At 42.4% G+C, this 17,673-nt stretch overlaps 1 protein-coding gene across 1 annotated transcript in view; it reads right to left on the bottom strand.

Moving 5' to 3' along the window:
• The window catches only part of MYOM2 (myomesin 2), an 85,799-nt gene that overhangs the window by 55,913 nt on the left and 12,213 nt on the right, over positions 1 to 17,673 (bottom strand). The window contains exons 2-6 of the mRNA XM_080998928.1: positions 14,962 to 15,092; positions 13,287 to 13,430; positions 8,382 to 8,523; positions 8,091 to 8,248; positions 5,962 to 6,054 (exon numbers count right to left, since the gene is read on the bottom strand). Coding sequence (XP_080855054.1) covers positions 5,962 to 6,054; positions 8,091 to 8,248; positions 8,382 to 8,523; positions 13,287 to 13,430; positions 14,962 to 15,065 — 641 coding nt within the window. The 5' untranslated portion in view covers positions 15,066 to 15,092. The remainder of the gene's footprint in view (positions 1 to 5,961; positions 6,055 to 8,090; positions 8,249 to 8,381; positions 8,524 to 13,286; positions 13,431 to 14,961; positions 15,093 to 17,673) is intronic.

Raw genomic sequence — 17,673 nt, forward strand, 5'->3', positions numbered from 1 at the left:
CTGAAGAGTGAAGGGAAGCCTTTTTACTGTTGCTGTCACCACTAGATCCCTATCTTCATCATCACCACTAGATCCTTATCTATATTTTGCACACCTGTGGAAACTCTCTGTGGAAATAGCAACAGCCTTGCTAATAAAGGAAACACAGATCATGCACTGACTGTACCTAGACAATAACAAGGTTGTTGATGCTGTCTTCGCATGACAAATAGTAAAGAAATGTGAGTTATCTTTTATGAGCACAACTTTGTTGGGAAAATATTTACTGACAGTTCCTATTTGGGCATTAGCACTTTGCCTGAGAGGTTAGCAAACGGAAGGGAAGGTGAATCGTACCCAGGTTCGATGAGGCCCTAAGCTACTGAAGGTAATGGGGCCCTTTATATGTCCAGCTGTCCTTTGTCAACAACAAACTGTCATTGTTTTTTGTGTTGAATATATGCTATATGCGGCGCCCATTACTTACATCATAGGAGCCTACACAACACTGTTACTGTACGTAGGTTTTGTTTTATTTTATTTGTTTTTTATCTTATATTTTGGAAATGTACATCCAGTTTTTCCCCTTTAATTTTTTTGGGGGGCCCCAAGAGAGTGGGGCCCTAAGCTATAGCTTGTTTAGCTTATACGTAAATCCGGCACTGATTGTACCCTCGTATCCATTTGCCTGGTCCTCAAACATGAGGCCTCCTCCAAAAAAGAGCAAAGGAGCACGACCCCTCCCCATCTGATCTCTACATTGCCAGTGATCCTGAGGAACCAATGAATTGGGACCTCCCTCCACCAGGATTAGAGGACCCCACACCAGCTGTCTGGGTTCCTGGCCAGCTCCCTCATCTCCCCAGGCGGGTTCATGTGGGTGGCAGCAGTTCATGAGGAACTGGGGTCTTAAGCAGTCAATTAAGGTATTGCCACAGTAGATGATACAGCAGAAACCACAGAATAATATGCAGGGGAGATCTGAAATCAATTAATTTTATGAATTCAAAGGTAGAGGATATGAAATCATACTTCAGGGATGGGGAACTTATCGCCTCCATAGTGTATTGGACTATAACTCCCATCATCCATGATGGTCATTCTAGTTGGAGCTGATGGGAACTGGAGTACAACAACCAAGCCTCATCTTACTGTTAGGCAGAGTGATATTGCCACTTCTGGTCTGTGGGTTGGAGTGTCATGAAAGGGCAGTAAACGACTAGTTATTTAAATTTTTTGGTTGTATTTTGATTCCCAGGAAGGAGAGTTGTCCTTACGAGATGTTTTGCCGCAGGTACCAAAATAATTTGACCAGCTTTTGGTACTACATATACTGAGTACACTTGGTACTGGGCACCATTTGCTCTTTTGCCTCAGGCAGAAGAAAAATCTTGCACGGTCACAGGTTCTTCATATCTGGATAAATGCTACGCATAAGTGAAATCTCACATATGGTGCACAATTTAATAAATTGGGATCTCAGCTGCTGGTTTCAATAGGAAGTAGAAACACTGACCAATTGAAAAGCAGTGAATGGGAAAGAGACGCCATTTTGTTTTGCTGCTTATTCCAGGAAAAGGAATATGAAAGGCCACAGTATATGAAAATAAACGCTGCAACACCTAGCTGTTGAAACAAACACACAGAGAGACAACCACACAGAGTGAGCTGATGGATCCAAAATGGGGGGGGGGGAGAGAGAGACTAGATTTTGGTGCAGATGTCAGAGTCCTCTGAGACAGGCAAATGGACAGATGGAAGAGTGTCCAATTGCAACTTTTAAAAAAATGATAGGGTGATGCCACATCTTTGGCTCCTCAAGAATTTTTCCACTGGAGCCAAGGAGCACCCAGTATATTCATAGGAATAAATGTCACACTTGCATCAGAAGGTAAAGTTCTCTGCATAAGCTTCAGAGAACCACTAAGATGACAGCCAAGAAATTCCTAAGCTGCTTGAAGTGGCCAAGTATCGGATGACTAGAAGCTCAGCATATTGGCATGAACAGCTGAGAAGAATACTGAAATAGGCGGAGAATCTTAGCTCTTCTATAGCCCCACCACCACCCAAAAATGACACTAGAGATGTCTGCAACTTTCCAGGATATATCTTCAAATCTTAATAAGACCCCACCTCCTCTGGACTACTTTTCACAAAAAAATGTAAACAGATGCAAGATCAGATCATGAATCTCCTTCATAACTGTGGTCTTCATTCACTAATTATGTGGGGTTGTTATTTTTCCAAAAAAAACCCCAAATGTTTTAAATCAGGCAAGGCCAAACTTGGCCCTCCAGATGTTTTGGAACCACAACTCCCATCATCCCTGACCACTGGTCCTGTTAGCTAGGGATGATGGGAGTTGTAGTCCCAAAACATCTGGAGGGCCAAGTTCGGCCATGCCTGTTTTAAATGAAAGCAGAGGAAGGTGATGGAAATCCATGATCAGTTTTGGGGTTTTTTGTCCAGGACAAGAATGATAGACAGTAAGTTTCACCTGAATGCAAATGCCTGGCTTTCTGAAAGATGGAGTGGGTTAAACTGTGGAATAAAATTTATGGCTGGACATCATAATTCAAAAGTATACATGAATACTAGTGAATACAAACTGCATTGTGCAAAGCACAGATACACACCTTGTTGCAACACTAAAAAAAATCATTCTCCTTCCATTCCAAAGATTGTTAATGAATATCAAGAGGGAACGCCCAAAGCACTCCATTCAGCTTTTTCTGATCTCGGACTTATTTTTCTTGGCTGTCGCCAAATATTCCCCCTTTCTATAATATGGGGATTGTAAAGTCTGATGTCCAAATTACTACATCGCAAAAGACTTGGGAAGCGGCACCAAACATCAGCTGTAGAAGAAGTTGCTGTAGGTGCCTTTCTGGATGCAACAGTATGACTCTGTTAATTAATTCAATTAATTATGTACCATAATCTGCAATAAGCAGCAGTCTGGAGTGATATTTAAGAGTTTTATTCTAGAACTGGGGATGCCCAGATTCAGATGCCCCCTTGGCAATGAAGGTCGTTGAATGAACCAGTCACACTCTGAGCCTAACCAGCTTCAAGGGGTTGTTGTGAGGATAAAAATGGATAAAAAGAACATTGTACAGCACCTTGAGCTTACTGGAGAAAAGAAGGAGCAAGTAAATGAATGTAAAAAAAGAAAAAAGAAACATATGCACATAGTTAATGATGTATTACTAATATGTGGTGGACACATAATTCAACGAATATTTAGTTAAATATGTTAAGTTAAATTAATTGGGGGGGGGGGACTTGCAAATACCGGATAGGCTTAGGATTTATATATGTAATTTGTGATGATTCAATATGTTGAATACTGAATTGGTTAGAAAGAAAGATGTTAAGCGAGTAAGTAAATTTTATAAGAATACTGAATTGGAAAACCGTTAAAATGATATCCATTGAAACCCAACCATGGGGATACGAGGAAGTCACTTAACAATGTTAATTAGATTAAGGCTCAAAAAGGTTATGATTTATGTTTGTTTATTTGTTTATGTCTTTGTTTATCTGTTTGTGTGCTTAAATATTTGTGAGGGGGGGGGAATAAAAAAAAGACAAAAACCCAAGCATCATCCAGTCCAACCCCCCTGCAATTCAGGAATATTTTTGCCCGATGTAGGATTTGAACCCATGGCCCTGTGATCAAGAATCTCATTCTCTACCAACTGACCTATCGAATTTGGTTTCGGTGGGCAGTTTTATTAGGTTGTGTGTAAGAGAGAGGAAAATAGACATGGAAAGAAGAGAACAAAAGCCCTCAGAAAACCATAAAAGAAAGAGAGCGTCTCCACTGGACAGCACAGTTGCTCACTGGTACCCATTAATTTATCCCAGCTAATTATATAAAGTAATAAGTAATGATCACAGCTGAATATATATATATTCAGCAAGTTTCTTAGTGATTCATTAGTGCAGCATCTTTTCCATTAGCACCACCAAATGCATCCACTCCCTGCTCCTCAATCTCTTCTTCATCCAAGCAAACAAGCATAGGCACCAAAAACATCCAATCTCAAGACAAGTCCAAATTCCCACAAGCACACCTTCAGTCACACAAATATAGAGACACTTAGAAGAAGACCCTTTCAGCCAAATGCATCTAGACTTCATTCACTGGCTTTTCCAGGGATTATTGTCCTTTCCAGGTGCAAACTAAGTGTGATGGGATTCACACCTTTAGCCTTTGCTTATAAACCACTGGCATGGAGAGAGGGTATATCCAGACTGGAACTGTGGTATGAGGAGGGGGCTTTAATCCATGGTCCAGCTTGGAATCAAAGGGTGAAAGCCTTCTCTCCCCATGTCACAGCCCCAGGCTGGCTACCCCTCCCACCACACAAGAGCTTAAAGACATAAATGCCATCACATCTACAATTTGACCCCAAGACGCCTAAGAAGTCAGAAGAAATGATAACATGGAAAGATACTGGGGAGAGGAGGAAATCATCTCCCTGAATGGAAAAGGACAGAAGACCGTCACCCGTTCTAGAAAAAGATACAAACATTAAATCAGGCAGATTCCAAGCTGCTATTAGACAGGTTTCTGCCTAATTTCTAGGAGAAAAAAATAACATTTCCCCCCCCGATCCTTCCTATGGAAAGTGGATATGAGACAATGAAGCATTAGCCTTTGCTTGCATTTCCCATGATCATAAAAGTCAATTTTAGCTTCTTCTTCTTTTGGCTTCTTTAGCATTCTATTTCCTTAAATTGGCTTATGGCTACTTAAACTCCAGCCAGCATTTGCTGCTGACCGCCAAAGACAGCAGTCTGATCGATTTGTAATTATCTGACTGGCCAAACAATCATTTGTGTTGTCTGTTTACAGCAGGGTTTTCCCTGCACTTGGTAAAATTGAGGATTTGTTTCATCAATTTCCATTAGATCAGGGGCAAGCAACATAAGAGCCACAAATTTATCTGGTTATTTTGCAGCCTGTTTTGCTCTGGAGTCCAAACGGTGCTGCCACCAGCCTGGGTCAATACTTCCAAAAGTTGTTCTACAGCATTCAGACAGCCATTCCGGTTTTCATCTCCCTCCTTCACAAGGCTCTGCCTGAAGCAAGTCTCCACCTGGGCTCACTCACACACACCCACAAGAAAATATTTTGCCCACTTTTCCTTGAAACAACTAACTACAGGTAAGTCATGGTCCAAGCAGACTGTGAACTTTACAGTGCCTACCAATGCAATAGACTCCCTCCATTCTTAGTCTAAGAGGACCAATGGTTTGTGTAACATATTAGAAGGTTCTGATGATCTTCTTTCTCCCCTATGATCATAGTGGCCATACCCTCCCAAGTGATGCAGCCCAAATCCAGAACACCGTCTTCCGGGTCCAAAATCCCATGTGAGTCACATGACCTGCGCAAGATTATGGACCCAGAAAAAAATGCTTTTTCAGTCATGTTGCCCAAAAACACATGTTTTGGGGCACCACATGAGACTGCAGACATGAAAAAGCAGTTCTTTGGGCACAGCACCCTAAAACACATGTTTTGGGGTGCCGTACAAGATCATGGACCTGGAAAACATGCTTTCTTGGAGTGAGATATTGGCCCGAAATCGGGCAAGAGCAAATAGCCACCATGCTCTCATGGGGGAAAACAAAATGTCCATTTTTTCCCCCGGGACAGTTGACAGGTATGCGCTATGTTTGGTGCTCAATGCACATACAGATATGGTCACATAGAGCTCATCCACATGGGGGATTCAAGCCCTATCAGGATTTTTCTCATGTACAGTCCCTTCACATGCACCAATCACACAAGTGGCCAAGGTTTAGGTTGCAAAGGGTGTGGGGCTGCCGCACACAGTCCATGTTTTCTGAATCCATGGGGTGGTCATCTGACTCTCCCTATAGTTGCTGTGGCATAGTACACTATATTTATAGAGGTCATTTATTCACATAAACGTACTTCCCCAAAAAAGAAAAATATATCCTTACCGGTTTATATCCAAGACATGCACCCCATATTTGCTTTCGATTGTGTACTTCCCAGGCTCACTTGCAGGAGTAATCAGTTCTTCATTTTTATACCTAACACATGAAAAGAGGACAGATCGCACCAATAAACAAATTGCAACAGTAAGTAAGGAGCAATTCGATGGCATTTAGGACATAACAACGGTAAGAACACAAGCTGTTTGCCCCGTTTCAATGACCTTCTGCACGTATATAGAACGGATGGTGTAGGGGAAATGTACAAACTATGTGTATTGAACATAGATGTCCATAATCTTATTTAGTTAGGCTCACTGCTCGATCCAGCTGGGATGGCTGAGCACGCAGGAAGACAGGACTTCTGTCACTTTAATGGCTGCATAACAGTGTAGCTCCCCTAGAAACTTTATAAGCTATCCTGCAATCATTCCCTCTTCTGCGCAGTTATTAAAGGCACAGGAGAACTTCCTAAGCAAATAGTCGTGCTAATAGTCACATGGGAGTCTGCATGTGATTATTGCACCATTGAATTACAGCCATCATGCAATAAGCTTCCCTACGGTGCAATATGACATCCTATTTCTCCCTGAAACATCTGGAAGAGCATGACTAACTGTGTGCCTCCCTGTTTGGCTTTATGCTAGCGTCTGTCTTTCTTCATCACCAGCCCTTACCAAATCTGTCTTTAGAATGGCAGGGAAAGGAGGAGGACAGTAACTCATCAGTAGAGCATCTGTGTTGCATGCATAAGGCCTCAGGTTTAGCCCCAGTAGCTCCAAGAGCTGATAGAGAAGATTTCTGCTGAAATCCTGGAGCTTCCACAAGTCAGTATAGACAATACTGGTAGACCAATTGTCTTAGTGTAAGGCAGCTTACTATGATCCTAAGACAGGTGGCAAGGAGTAAAAGGAACCGTTCACATACATATCAACTGGCAGGATAGCAACCCTGGACAGTGGGGAGGCAACATTTTACCTACTGTGGAAACACAGTGGAAATACATTACTTATACATCCCTAATACTGCTCACAGACTTAATTACTTCATATAAAGTTGAAGATAAACATAATATTAAGCCACAGACAGGTCATGACTAAAATAATGAAACAGAAAATAGGTTTCCCAGGAAACAGATGGTTACAAAAGAGAAATCAAGGCACTCATTCTCCGTAGTCAACAGAATGGAGGTTAGACTACAGGCACATTCAGGCATGTGGATACACTGCCAATGCCTCTTCACTCTTTGACTTATCACTGGATGATTATGAGCTGAATACATGAACGTCTTCAGACGAAAAGAGATCCAAGATTATATTATGTGAAAATTCCACTGTGTTTGATCTGTGAAGGCTGTTTCACACATGCGATATGTGAACTGTCAGTGAACATGCATGGGCAGACTCACTGAGAGTGATTTACAGTTACTTCTTCTTGTTAAGATGTGCTTCTCTTGAGGGAACCCTAGACACTTGCAGCTTATAGAAGGTTTAGAGCAAGGCTGGGGGAGAAGCTACAGCAGCATCTACTGGTATATTGGCAGTGGATTGGCAAGGATTCCTAGCTTGACAATGGCAGCAATACAATGACTCCCCTTTCCCAAATTCTACTGTGGAAATGGAAGAGAGCTTCAGATGTGTGGCCAGTTCTGGTACTCAAAAATGTCATGGGCTCAGAATTATTTGAATCGAAGTGCATGCCTTCTGCACCAGGTTTCAGTTGGTGGACCTTAAGAGTTTTAGTATTTAAAAAACCCTAAAAATAAAAAGATTCCACAAGCCTAAAGTCTGCCCACCCTCATTTAGATTACTACAATGATCGCATTGCTCTACTGTTCCCTGCTCTACTGTTCTCACACCAGTCGTTCCAGTTGATTCGCATTTTCTTAGGTGACTTTGTAGCATTTAACTCTTATTGTAAAGCAATAATGGTAGTCTTGGGCTGCTATGCTGCTCCATTAAAATCAGCAGGAGTTTTAAACTTGTCAACAGCACCCATCCAGCATTTCTTTGAGGATTACAAAGCATTTTTAACATAGCCATTATGTATGTGACACTTAATAGCTGAGCTGAAGCTCCCAAATGAGTAAAGCCTCACGCCATTTTGAGATTCCTGGAAAGGGGTCAAAGCCTTACCATTGTACAACAGGAGTGGGAAATCCCTGGACAGTGAAGTAAAGTCTGACAGACATCTTCTCCCAGACTGTGTGAGACCGGAGCCGCACCAAAATTTCAGGGGCTCGGCTGATGGTCTCTTCAATGGTATACCTTTCCAAAGCCATCTTCTCTTCTACCTGCAGCGCAAGAGGGGAAACAAATTAAATAAATAGGAAGAGGGGAGAACTAGGCAGTCCAGAGGCTCTTAGCAAGGAAGGAGCTTGAGCAGGCCCACAAACTAAGGAAGGGACAAAGACCCTCTTACAGTACCATCCTCTGTATGGCGATTCTGTCCAGTTGTTCTCTGGCAAGGAGCCTGGCTGTGCGCATCTCCTCCTCCAAAGCGGACAAGCTGGTGACAAACCGGATCCTTCTCTGTTCGCTCCAGTGCTGAGACTTTTGCTCCTGAACCCTGCATGACCAGAGGAGGGGTGGGGGGAAACGGCATGAGAAGAACCCAGCATCAAAGCCTTCACGTTGTTACTGAAACTCTACAGCAGGCAAATGAAGGCTATGGAGTTTCATTAGTGGCATTAAGGAGATGCAGATTCTGTACTCTGAACTATTTCCCTTCCCATGATAATGCAAGAAGAATCTTGAGGGGCAGATGCACAAGCATTCCAGCATCTTCTTCTTCCTCGTCTTCCTTTGCTGTGAGTGGCTCACCTAATTAGACCTAATTAGACCTTAATTGGTGCTGGGCTGGAGTGGCTCCACCAATGTCACTGAGACATTTCTTTATGTGGGGCTTAGCTGAACCTTTCCACACAACCTACGATGGTTGAAAGTGGCAAGAGAGCAGGGTCATGGTGGCATAACCCACTCACATTTAATATACCATGTAATGCAATTAAACTTGCACCCCTCCTTTCCTTTGAAGAGCATGTACATTTGCAGTAAAACACACACCTCAACCACAGAGCTCAAGAGTAACCAGTGAGCTAAGTACGGATTTGAACCTGGGTTTTTCCAGTTCTAACCACTGCACTCACACCAGCTCTCAGATAAAGGATGGATTAACCATTAAGCAAAATAATCATGTGCTTAGGGCATCAAGGGAAGGGGGGCACACCACAGAAATGTTGCATGGCTGGGATTACCATGGACCATATGGCGCAGTTGAACCAGGTTCCACAAAAAAGGCTCCCACAATAAATGGGAATACACACACACACACACACACACACACACACACACAGAGTGGTACCTCGGGTTAAGTACTTAATTCGTTCTGGAGATCCGTTCTTAACCTGAAACTGTTCTTAACCTGAAGCACCACTTTAACTAATGGGACCTCCTGCTGCCGCCGCGCCTCCGGAGCATGATTTCTGTTCTCATCCTGAAGCAAAGTTCTTAACCCGAGGTACTATTTCTGGGTTAGCGGAGTCTGTAACCTGAAGCATATGTAACCTGAAGCATATGTAACCTGAGGTACCACTGTACACAATTATAAGCATAATAAATACAAATCAAGTGGAAGTATACAAAAAGAAACATCTTTTTCCATCTTACTGTAGGTTTCATTTCATTTCAAAAAATAAAATTTTATTCTACGGTTTATTAGTGCCTATATTTTGAATTAGATATATATGGCGGCACCAAACTCTTGGAAATGCCTCTGAAGGTCTTAATCTGGTTCTGTCTCAGATCCTTGGTGGTGGGTGCCCAATCACACAGGTCACTTAACACGTGTATAGTGTACAGCCCCATGAGATCTGCTCACACATTATACTGAGGGCATCTAGAGCATATACCTGCGGCCACTCTCATACTTTCTCCACCATGCCATCAGTTGCCCTAGTTTCAAATGTTGAGTGAAAAAAAGGACTTCAAGGAGGGCACTGCCAAGGATGGTTCTCCAATAATATGTCCTTCAAGCTGTGTTTCAGCCTTCAAACATGAGTGGAGTGCTTTTAAGAACGACACAGAGTGCCCTGTGACTTCTATTGTATCTGCCAAATTGCTCATACACGTTGTTTTGCTTAGTTCTGCTTCCGAAATTGGAGGGGGGAGAAGATAGGTTGATAATGCAGTTAGCAACGCTGCTGAAAGATAATCAAGCCCTGCTGAAGTCCATCGGACTTCCTTCCTAGTAGCCTTGTGTAGGATTGCACTTTAAATGTGGGTTGTTATTGTTAATTGTATTGTTGTCAGACTTTATTGCTGTTTTACGGAGTTCCCTTGTGAGGTCATGGTCCTAAAAGGAGATCTAAAAGTCTCTTAAATAAGTCCATGGATTTTGTACAAAGAAGTGCTCTTTTATTTCTTTGGCCTTCATTGACCCTTAGCCAATAGCTGTCAAAAACACTCATGTCATTACTTTAGGCCTTGAAAAAGCCCAGTTACTTTGCCCAGTTACAGAGAATGAGGTCATTGCTAGCAAGCCTCAGTCCCTTTAACTGAATCTGAAGCAAGCCAGGGCAGGGGCAGGAGGCCTCTGAATACCAGCCGATGCAGATCACAAGTGGGGAGAGTTGTGTTTCTCTTAGGTCCTGCTTATGAGCTCCTCATTTGGTTGGCCACTGTGAAAATGGGGTGCTGAACTACATGAGACTATGGTCCAGCAGACCTCTTCTTAGATTCATCTGTTGAAACTGGGCTGAGGGTGGGTGCTTGGAGAGATAATAAAATGGGATTTGAGCAGCCCATCTTAGACTTTTGTTATTTTTCTGCCTGAATAGTTTTATATACCCAAGTAGATGTGCCATGGGAGATCCAACACCACGATCTCCCGTGGTCATTTTTTAAAAAAATAAATGCATCCTAAGGGGGGGGGAGGGCAAAACCATGGTCCTGCAGGAGGTCTTAATCTTTAATCCAGGAAGCATACTGAATTTCCCTCCCATAAGAACCAATAGGAGGGAACCTGAAAAAGGATGGAAAATGAGATAACACCAGAACCATTGTGGTAAAAATTGCCTTTTCTTCCCACCCTCAGCTTCCACCATGGGTGGCGTTCTCTCTCATCCCTAACATAAGATTATTCTCCCCATTGTTCATCTTTTTTAAAATCACTGATTGGACTCCTGTGGTGTGGTTGCCCCAAGAATAGACAACTAGTTTGTTAATATGGCATTGGTAGGTCAAATCCTATGGGTACTTCCATCCCTTCTCCATTGGGGCCGCTGATTCGAAGGTGGGAAGTACCTATCTGACGCAGCCTCTCTGTGTGATCTAAAGCATTTCAATTCTAATGCATCATGACAGCTGATCACAGCAGAGTAGCACAATAATGGCAACCGTTCTGCAAAGGTGTAATATGCAATCACGTACTGGGGTTTTTTACATTCTGTATCCAACACTGGACTTACTTAGAAATTAAGTAAACCCACTGAAATTAATGAAGTTGCCTAACTTACATCCATTAATTTCATTGGGTCTATTCTGAGTAGCCACATAGTTGGAAATCACCCTTAGTCCCTTGCAGCAGAATAGACTACATCTTCAAATTTAGATTTATTATTTAAACCGAGATCAGCATTCATATTCCACCCGCTGTGATGTCAAGGGGCTGCCAGCAGGTCACTTGGGGACCCTTAACTTGTCTGAAAGGAAGAGGAACGGCAATCTCTCTATAACTCTACCTTTCATGACATGCCATGTCCATGTCCCTGGGGAGTATTTGTTGTGCAATACGTCAGTGGCCGTACAGCCACTCACACAAAACAGGAACAGGGCTGTCAGCATATTTATTACAGGAGTACATCTCTCGGCTGAAACTGAGATGTCACCTTAAGCTCCCCCGATGATAAATAGGAAGGGAGGAAGATAACTATATTATGAGTAAGTTGACCAAACATATAGTTTTGGCCTTTAGCAAGAACTTAGCACAGTTGCTTACACTCCACACACACACACACACACACACACACACACATATTTCAGTGCAGATTCATACTTAATCCAATTTTTAAAGTCTATTTTCAGTACGGGCATATGTCAGCTATGAGATTTACGAGACACTCAATGCTTCAGTATTCCAGGCCTAATAAATTAATAAGGAGCCCAGGACACTACAAGCATCTTGTCATGTTGACAGTTCTGCCAACAAAACTGCTCCTCATGGGTGTTTCAGGAGGTTTTGAGAGTTCTTAACGTAGGAAATGATTTCCTTTCCTGTTTGAGGACTTCAGTGGGGAAGTAGGGAGGGTGCTGTAGTCGGCCATTATAAATATGCCCCAAGGCACATTTACTCATGTGCCTGACAAAACACAATTCTTGGGTGCCAGAGACCCAAAGGCAACACATATGAAAACTGAAAGGAAAACTAGGAACTCCCTGTCAATGATCTGGATTGGAACTTCAAATCAAAATGCGAACTTCACCCTTCCTTGCTACTACAGCTCTTGGCCATGTAAGCATTTCTCTTCTATACCCATCCTCCCTCCTGCTGGTCGTCTCATATTCCTCCTTTTGCCTTTCTCCTCCTTATTCATTTGGATCAAATTTTTCCTCCTCCAATACTCCCCTCTTATCTTGCCCTTTCTCCTGGTCTTCTGCCTTCTCAGACTCTGGTTCCTTCTCCTCCCCTTTACCTATTTCCTTCTGCTTCTCTGCCTCTCTCTGTGGCAGGGCTAGGCAAACTTTTTCTGGGCCATAAGCAAAAGTTGGCAGAGCAACCAATGAAATTTTAAAAAACAAAACCTTTGAACATTAGGCTAGTCTCTACACAAACACACACATGCAGCCTTCTCTATCCTCCATCCAAGGAAGAAAAGAAAAAGCATTAACAGAGTTGGACACAATGAAGCCAAAATACTCAAAGGGAGTGCAAAGCAGAGCTCATGAGGGGTGTGGCCTGAAGAGGGGGTGTGGCCCACAGAGAGCTCCAAGGGACAGACAGAGAGGTCTGTATCTGGCCTTCAGGCCTGAGGTTTCCCATTGGTGGTCTGAGAACCTTAGCCAATGGCATTTGCACCATTCTTAGACAGCTCAGCCTATCAACAGGGTAGTGATTAAGGGAGGGACTATAGCTCCATGGTAGGCGACATGCTTTGTTTATAGAAGCTCCAAGGTTCAATCTTGGGCATCAGCAATTAAAAGGAACCTGAAGAGACAATACTGGGCTAGATGGATGAATAGTCTGGCCTGGTATAAGACAGCTTCCTATGAATCACTTAGTCTTTTCCACCATCACTTTCCTTACTTTTATATCCTGGCTGAAGAAAGCTTTACCTCATTGCCTGGGATTCGTGTGACTCCTCTTCAGATGAGACATGATGAAGTCTCCTGGCACACAAGCGACACGTTGTCCTTCCCACATCGGCAGGTGCAGAATAGGAAACAGCATGTCTAGAAGCAGCTTGTCTGGAAGCAGCCCTTATATGCAAAGCAATGATAACAACTTTTACGATAACGCAGTGTTAAGATTTTCATGTCTTTCTGGGGAAATAAAAAAACTAGTCATTGGTTGACTTGCATAAATGAAATACGTTTCAGATTTTCTTTTGCCCAGTTGATAAAATGGAGGGGGAGAAGTTATCCAAATGGCAATAAAAGGTCATGGTTGTTTCAGACTAGAGAGGTAACTGAATTTGAACTGAGAACCTAACAAGCTCCTCTTCGCTAACAGAAGCCTTAAGACAGATGCTCCAGTTCTATGGTGAAGGGAAAGCACAGATGAATGCAGCTCCGTGACTTTTTTTCAGAACAGGAACAATGATGGCATCTGCTGGAGGAAAAAGTAACTTGAGTGGACCTGCCTAACACCACCGAGTGAACAAAGTGATAATGAGGTTTTCAAATTGCTTTTGTGACAGCTTAGAGGAAGTTGGAGAAGGAGGAAAATAATCCAGCAAAGGCTGGAAACTTCTTTCTGTTTCTTTGATGTGGTTCCTACTTCCTACTATCAGTTTAACTGGTAAAAATTTGTATTTCTTTTTAAAAGCTAAATATTGCATTCTAGCTGGCTGAAAATCTTTGGTTGAAACTCAAGGTGTTTTACAAGCTGAGCCTAAGCAGTCAAAAGCAAACACTCACAGAGTTTGCTCCCAGAAAACTATGCACAGAATCACAGTCATGCTGCTCCTAATAAAATGGATATACTACAATGTAACGCATTGTTTGCACATGTATATAATAATGGATAAACATAGCTGCCTCTGTTTTAGACTCTTCTCAAGACACAGCTATATGGACTGTCATGGTGAGGTTGTGCACTGCAAAAATGTATCATTATACCTCTCCCGGTTCTTCAGCATGACCTGAAGGTCACAGCTTTTCCATTCACCTCTCTTAACTATTTGCGCAGGGAGAAGTCAAGCTTCTCATATATCCAGTATGACACCAATATTTCCAGTCAACGCCAAGAGAGTGAGGCAGATCCCATAACCCTCCAGCTTCTCATTCTTTGTTATGGCAGGACTACTTTAAAAACCATTTGCTGTTCAGTGAAGCACAATAGTCATTTGGTACACTGGTTTGCTATTATTATTTTATTGCAAAACTCTGTATTACTTTTCCTCTCTCATCTGGTTTTGCGAGTGTGTGTGTGTGTGTGTGTGTGTCTGTGTGTGTGTATACATGTTCTTGGAAAATAAATCAAATCAAATCTGTTGGCTCAGATGCGCATCTTAGGACTGAGCCATTAGACCCACCGTGCACAACTTGTGCCCTGATTTGATGTACATCCTAGGGTGATCCTTAACTTTGGTTAACCCTGCTGATTAATCAACCAGCAGATGGGTTGGTTGATTCAGGATACATACCCAATGCCTGTGCCAAAACCTGCTTAGCGCCTGTAATCAATAAAGTTATAGCCTGTTTAAATCCCGAGTGGTTGTCCTGTATTTATTGTGAATTTATCATGCTTTGGCCCCACCAAACCCAGACCCAGAAGTATGGCACTTACCTTCTTGCTGAATATTCCTGAAGCAAATACCTGGTCTGAATATTGCGATAGGACTGGTCAAAGTGCTTGTGCCTCCTTTGGTAGAACGGCACCGTAGACGACATCTTCGAATCTGCTACCACTCACTGCTCCTGTGAATTAAACAGTGACAATCCTATTTACCTGGGGCTTTCAGAACCTTCGTTGTTTCTCTTAAATTCTGGAGCTTGAATGGGCAACAACAGATCGTGTTAGACTACTCTGTCAATTAACATGATGGAAGATACTAACAAATATATGAACTGAATATTTAGAATCATGTGCTAGGAGACATCATAGCTGTCAACTTTTCCCTTTTCTTGCAAGGAATCCTATTCGGAATAAGGGAATCTCCCTCAAAAAAAGGAAAACATTGACAGCTATGGGAGACATGCAAACAAGCCCTATGCAGGTTTACTTGCAAGTAAGCCCCACTGCATTCAGTGAGATGTGCAGCTGGGATGGGGAATGTATAACCCTCTGGATATTGTTGGACTGCAACTTCTGTTATCCTTTACATTTGTCCCAGCTGGCTGAGGATGATAGAGAATGTTTGGAGAACCACTGGTTCATCATCCCTTTCATATGGAATTGAATTATTGGGATGAATACACGTGGGCCACTTTGGAACTGGCCTCAATCTCACATCACTTAAGTTCTCAACACTTAGCACCTACAATGAAGAATATGGCATTTGAACTGACAGCAGCTGATGCAAAATTTTCACGACAGCAAGTCATCTCGGAAGGAGCATTCACATGTGCATATTGCAATGCTATAGTCCAGGGAGCTTAGCTTTTTTTTTAGTCAAGGGCTGCAATGAACTGTTGTCCACCCTCCAGAGGCCACATGTCAAAGCGGATGTGATGAGAACTGCAGTTCTTAAGGCTGACTTCCTAATGGCTTCCCCCATCAGCTATTTTACACTCTTTCGAATCGTTTATCCATTATTAAATTTACTTAAAATGTGCATAATGTTATTTATTTATTTAAATTTGTATACCATCCTTCATCGAAAGATCACAGGGCAGTTCACAACATAAATGGCATTTTTATTTTTAAAAAATGAAAACTGAGAAAATTGTTTGGCATCATGGTATTACACCAGAAATCAGTATTTTTAGCAGAAATTTAAAATGGTGACTGGGGCTACAGCAGATCTTTTTGTGCAGGAAGGATGGATTAAAGCCTGCAGGCTAGCCACCCACTACTATAATCAGTAGCCCCAATCCACCTAAAGACTGGAAGCTAAAGGACTCTTACTTGGGAATAATCCTCACTGACTACAATGAATAGGCACAGAATTGGACTACAGGTTCCACTGAAAGCAATAGAACCTAAGGTCATCTGCTACCATCTAGCTGAATCAGGGCTGCCTAATAATGAACATGCATGCAAGGCACCCAACCTTCATGGGGCCATTTCAAATATTAAAGCCATGGCTTCCCGGGGGGGAGAGAGAGAGAGAGAGGGAGAGAGAGAGAGAGAGAGAGAGAGAGAGAGAGAGAGAGAGGAAAATCTCTGTGTTCCTTTGAGAAAGTGGTAGCTGACCCAAGTCCCTTTGGGGTTCAACCTTCATTGAAGGAGGCATTCAGAGAGACAGAGCCTGCAAAGGCAGCTGCATGGTCCAGAAGGGACAAGGTTTATTAAGAGAGTGACGCTGGCAACAAACCAAAATGTAAAATGCATTTCCAAACTGACCATATTTATATCCTGGCAGAGTCATTGCTCGATTAGCACATTATAACTTTGCTCCATTTGACATATGTCAGAAAGAGGTACAGCCTCCTTGTGGGTGTCTCTTTCTGCTTAGACAGATAAATTAACTCTTGCTTACCCAAGAGGCCCATATTTCTGATTAAATTAATTGTTTTATGTTCACAGGGCTTTAGCCCCAAAGGTTTCATCTCGGGGTGGGGCGTTCAGTGTTTTTCCATATATTGCTTCTGTGGTTGTTACAATTTATATACTGCCCTTCATCCAAAGATCACAGGGTGGTTCACAGCATAAAACACAAAATGAGGACACAAATATATAATAAAACAAGAGCAAAGATCAAAAGCAATCCAATACATACACACACACCCCATATAACAGCCAAGGCTGAATAATTGCAGCTCAGGTCTACAATTAATGTGACAAAATAATATCAGTTCTGGTTTGCCTGCACAAGTTTCATGCTTTTTCCAACAGTGAAGTACTTTCCACCCAAGAAATATATTACATTTTAGTTGCCCTTACAGTATTGAAAGGCACAGGATTTTGTCTCACCGCTAGCTAATATAATCCCACCAATTTAATTACATAGAGCATTTGGGAATCTTTTAGGAATATTATTTGCTTTTCTTCTCATAGCAATTGAGAGGAGCGGTATAACTTTGCTATTTCAGTAATGTCTTATTTTGATATGATTGACCATTCTCTGTTGTTGAACTCTTCTCCAGAAACACCATCACTACATCCTATCAAGCACTGAAATGATCCATTGTTCTCTATTAAGCAGCAGGTCACAGAAGGGACATTATGAAGGCAAACCATATCAGAGCCTGTCGCAGCTGGACTGCCTCCTCCCTCCCGTACAGGGATGTTCTTACCATCATAGAACAGCTAGACCATTGGCCAAACTACCTCAGTATCATCTGAACTAACTGACTGACAGAGCCTCCAGGATTTCAGGCAAAGTTTTCTTCCCAG

Source organism: Podarcis pityusensis (assembly GCF_964106645.2).
Source record: "Podarcis pityusensis genome assembly, chromosome: 3".
In the NCBI taxonomy this organism is placed as follows: Eukaryota; Metazoa; Chordata; class Lepidosauria; order Squamata; family Lacertidae; genus Podarcis; species Podarcis pityusensis.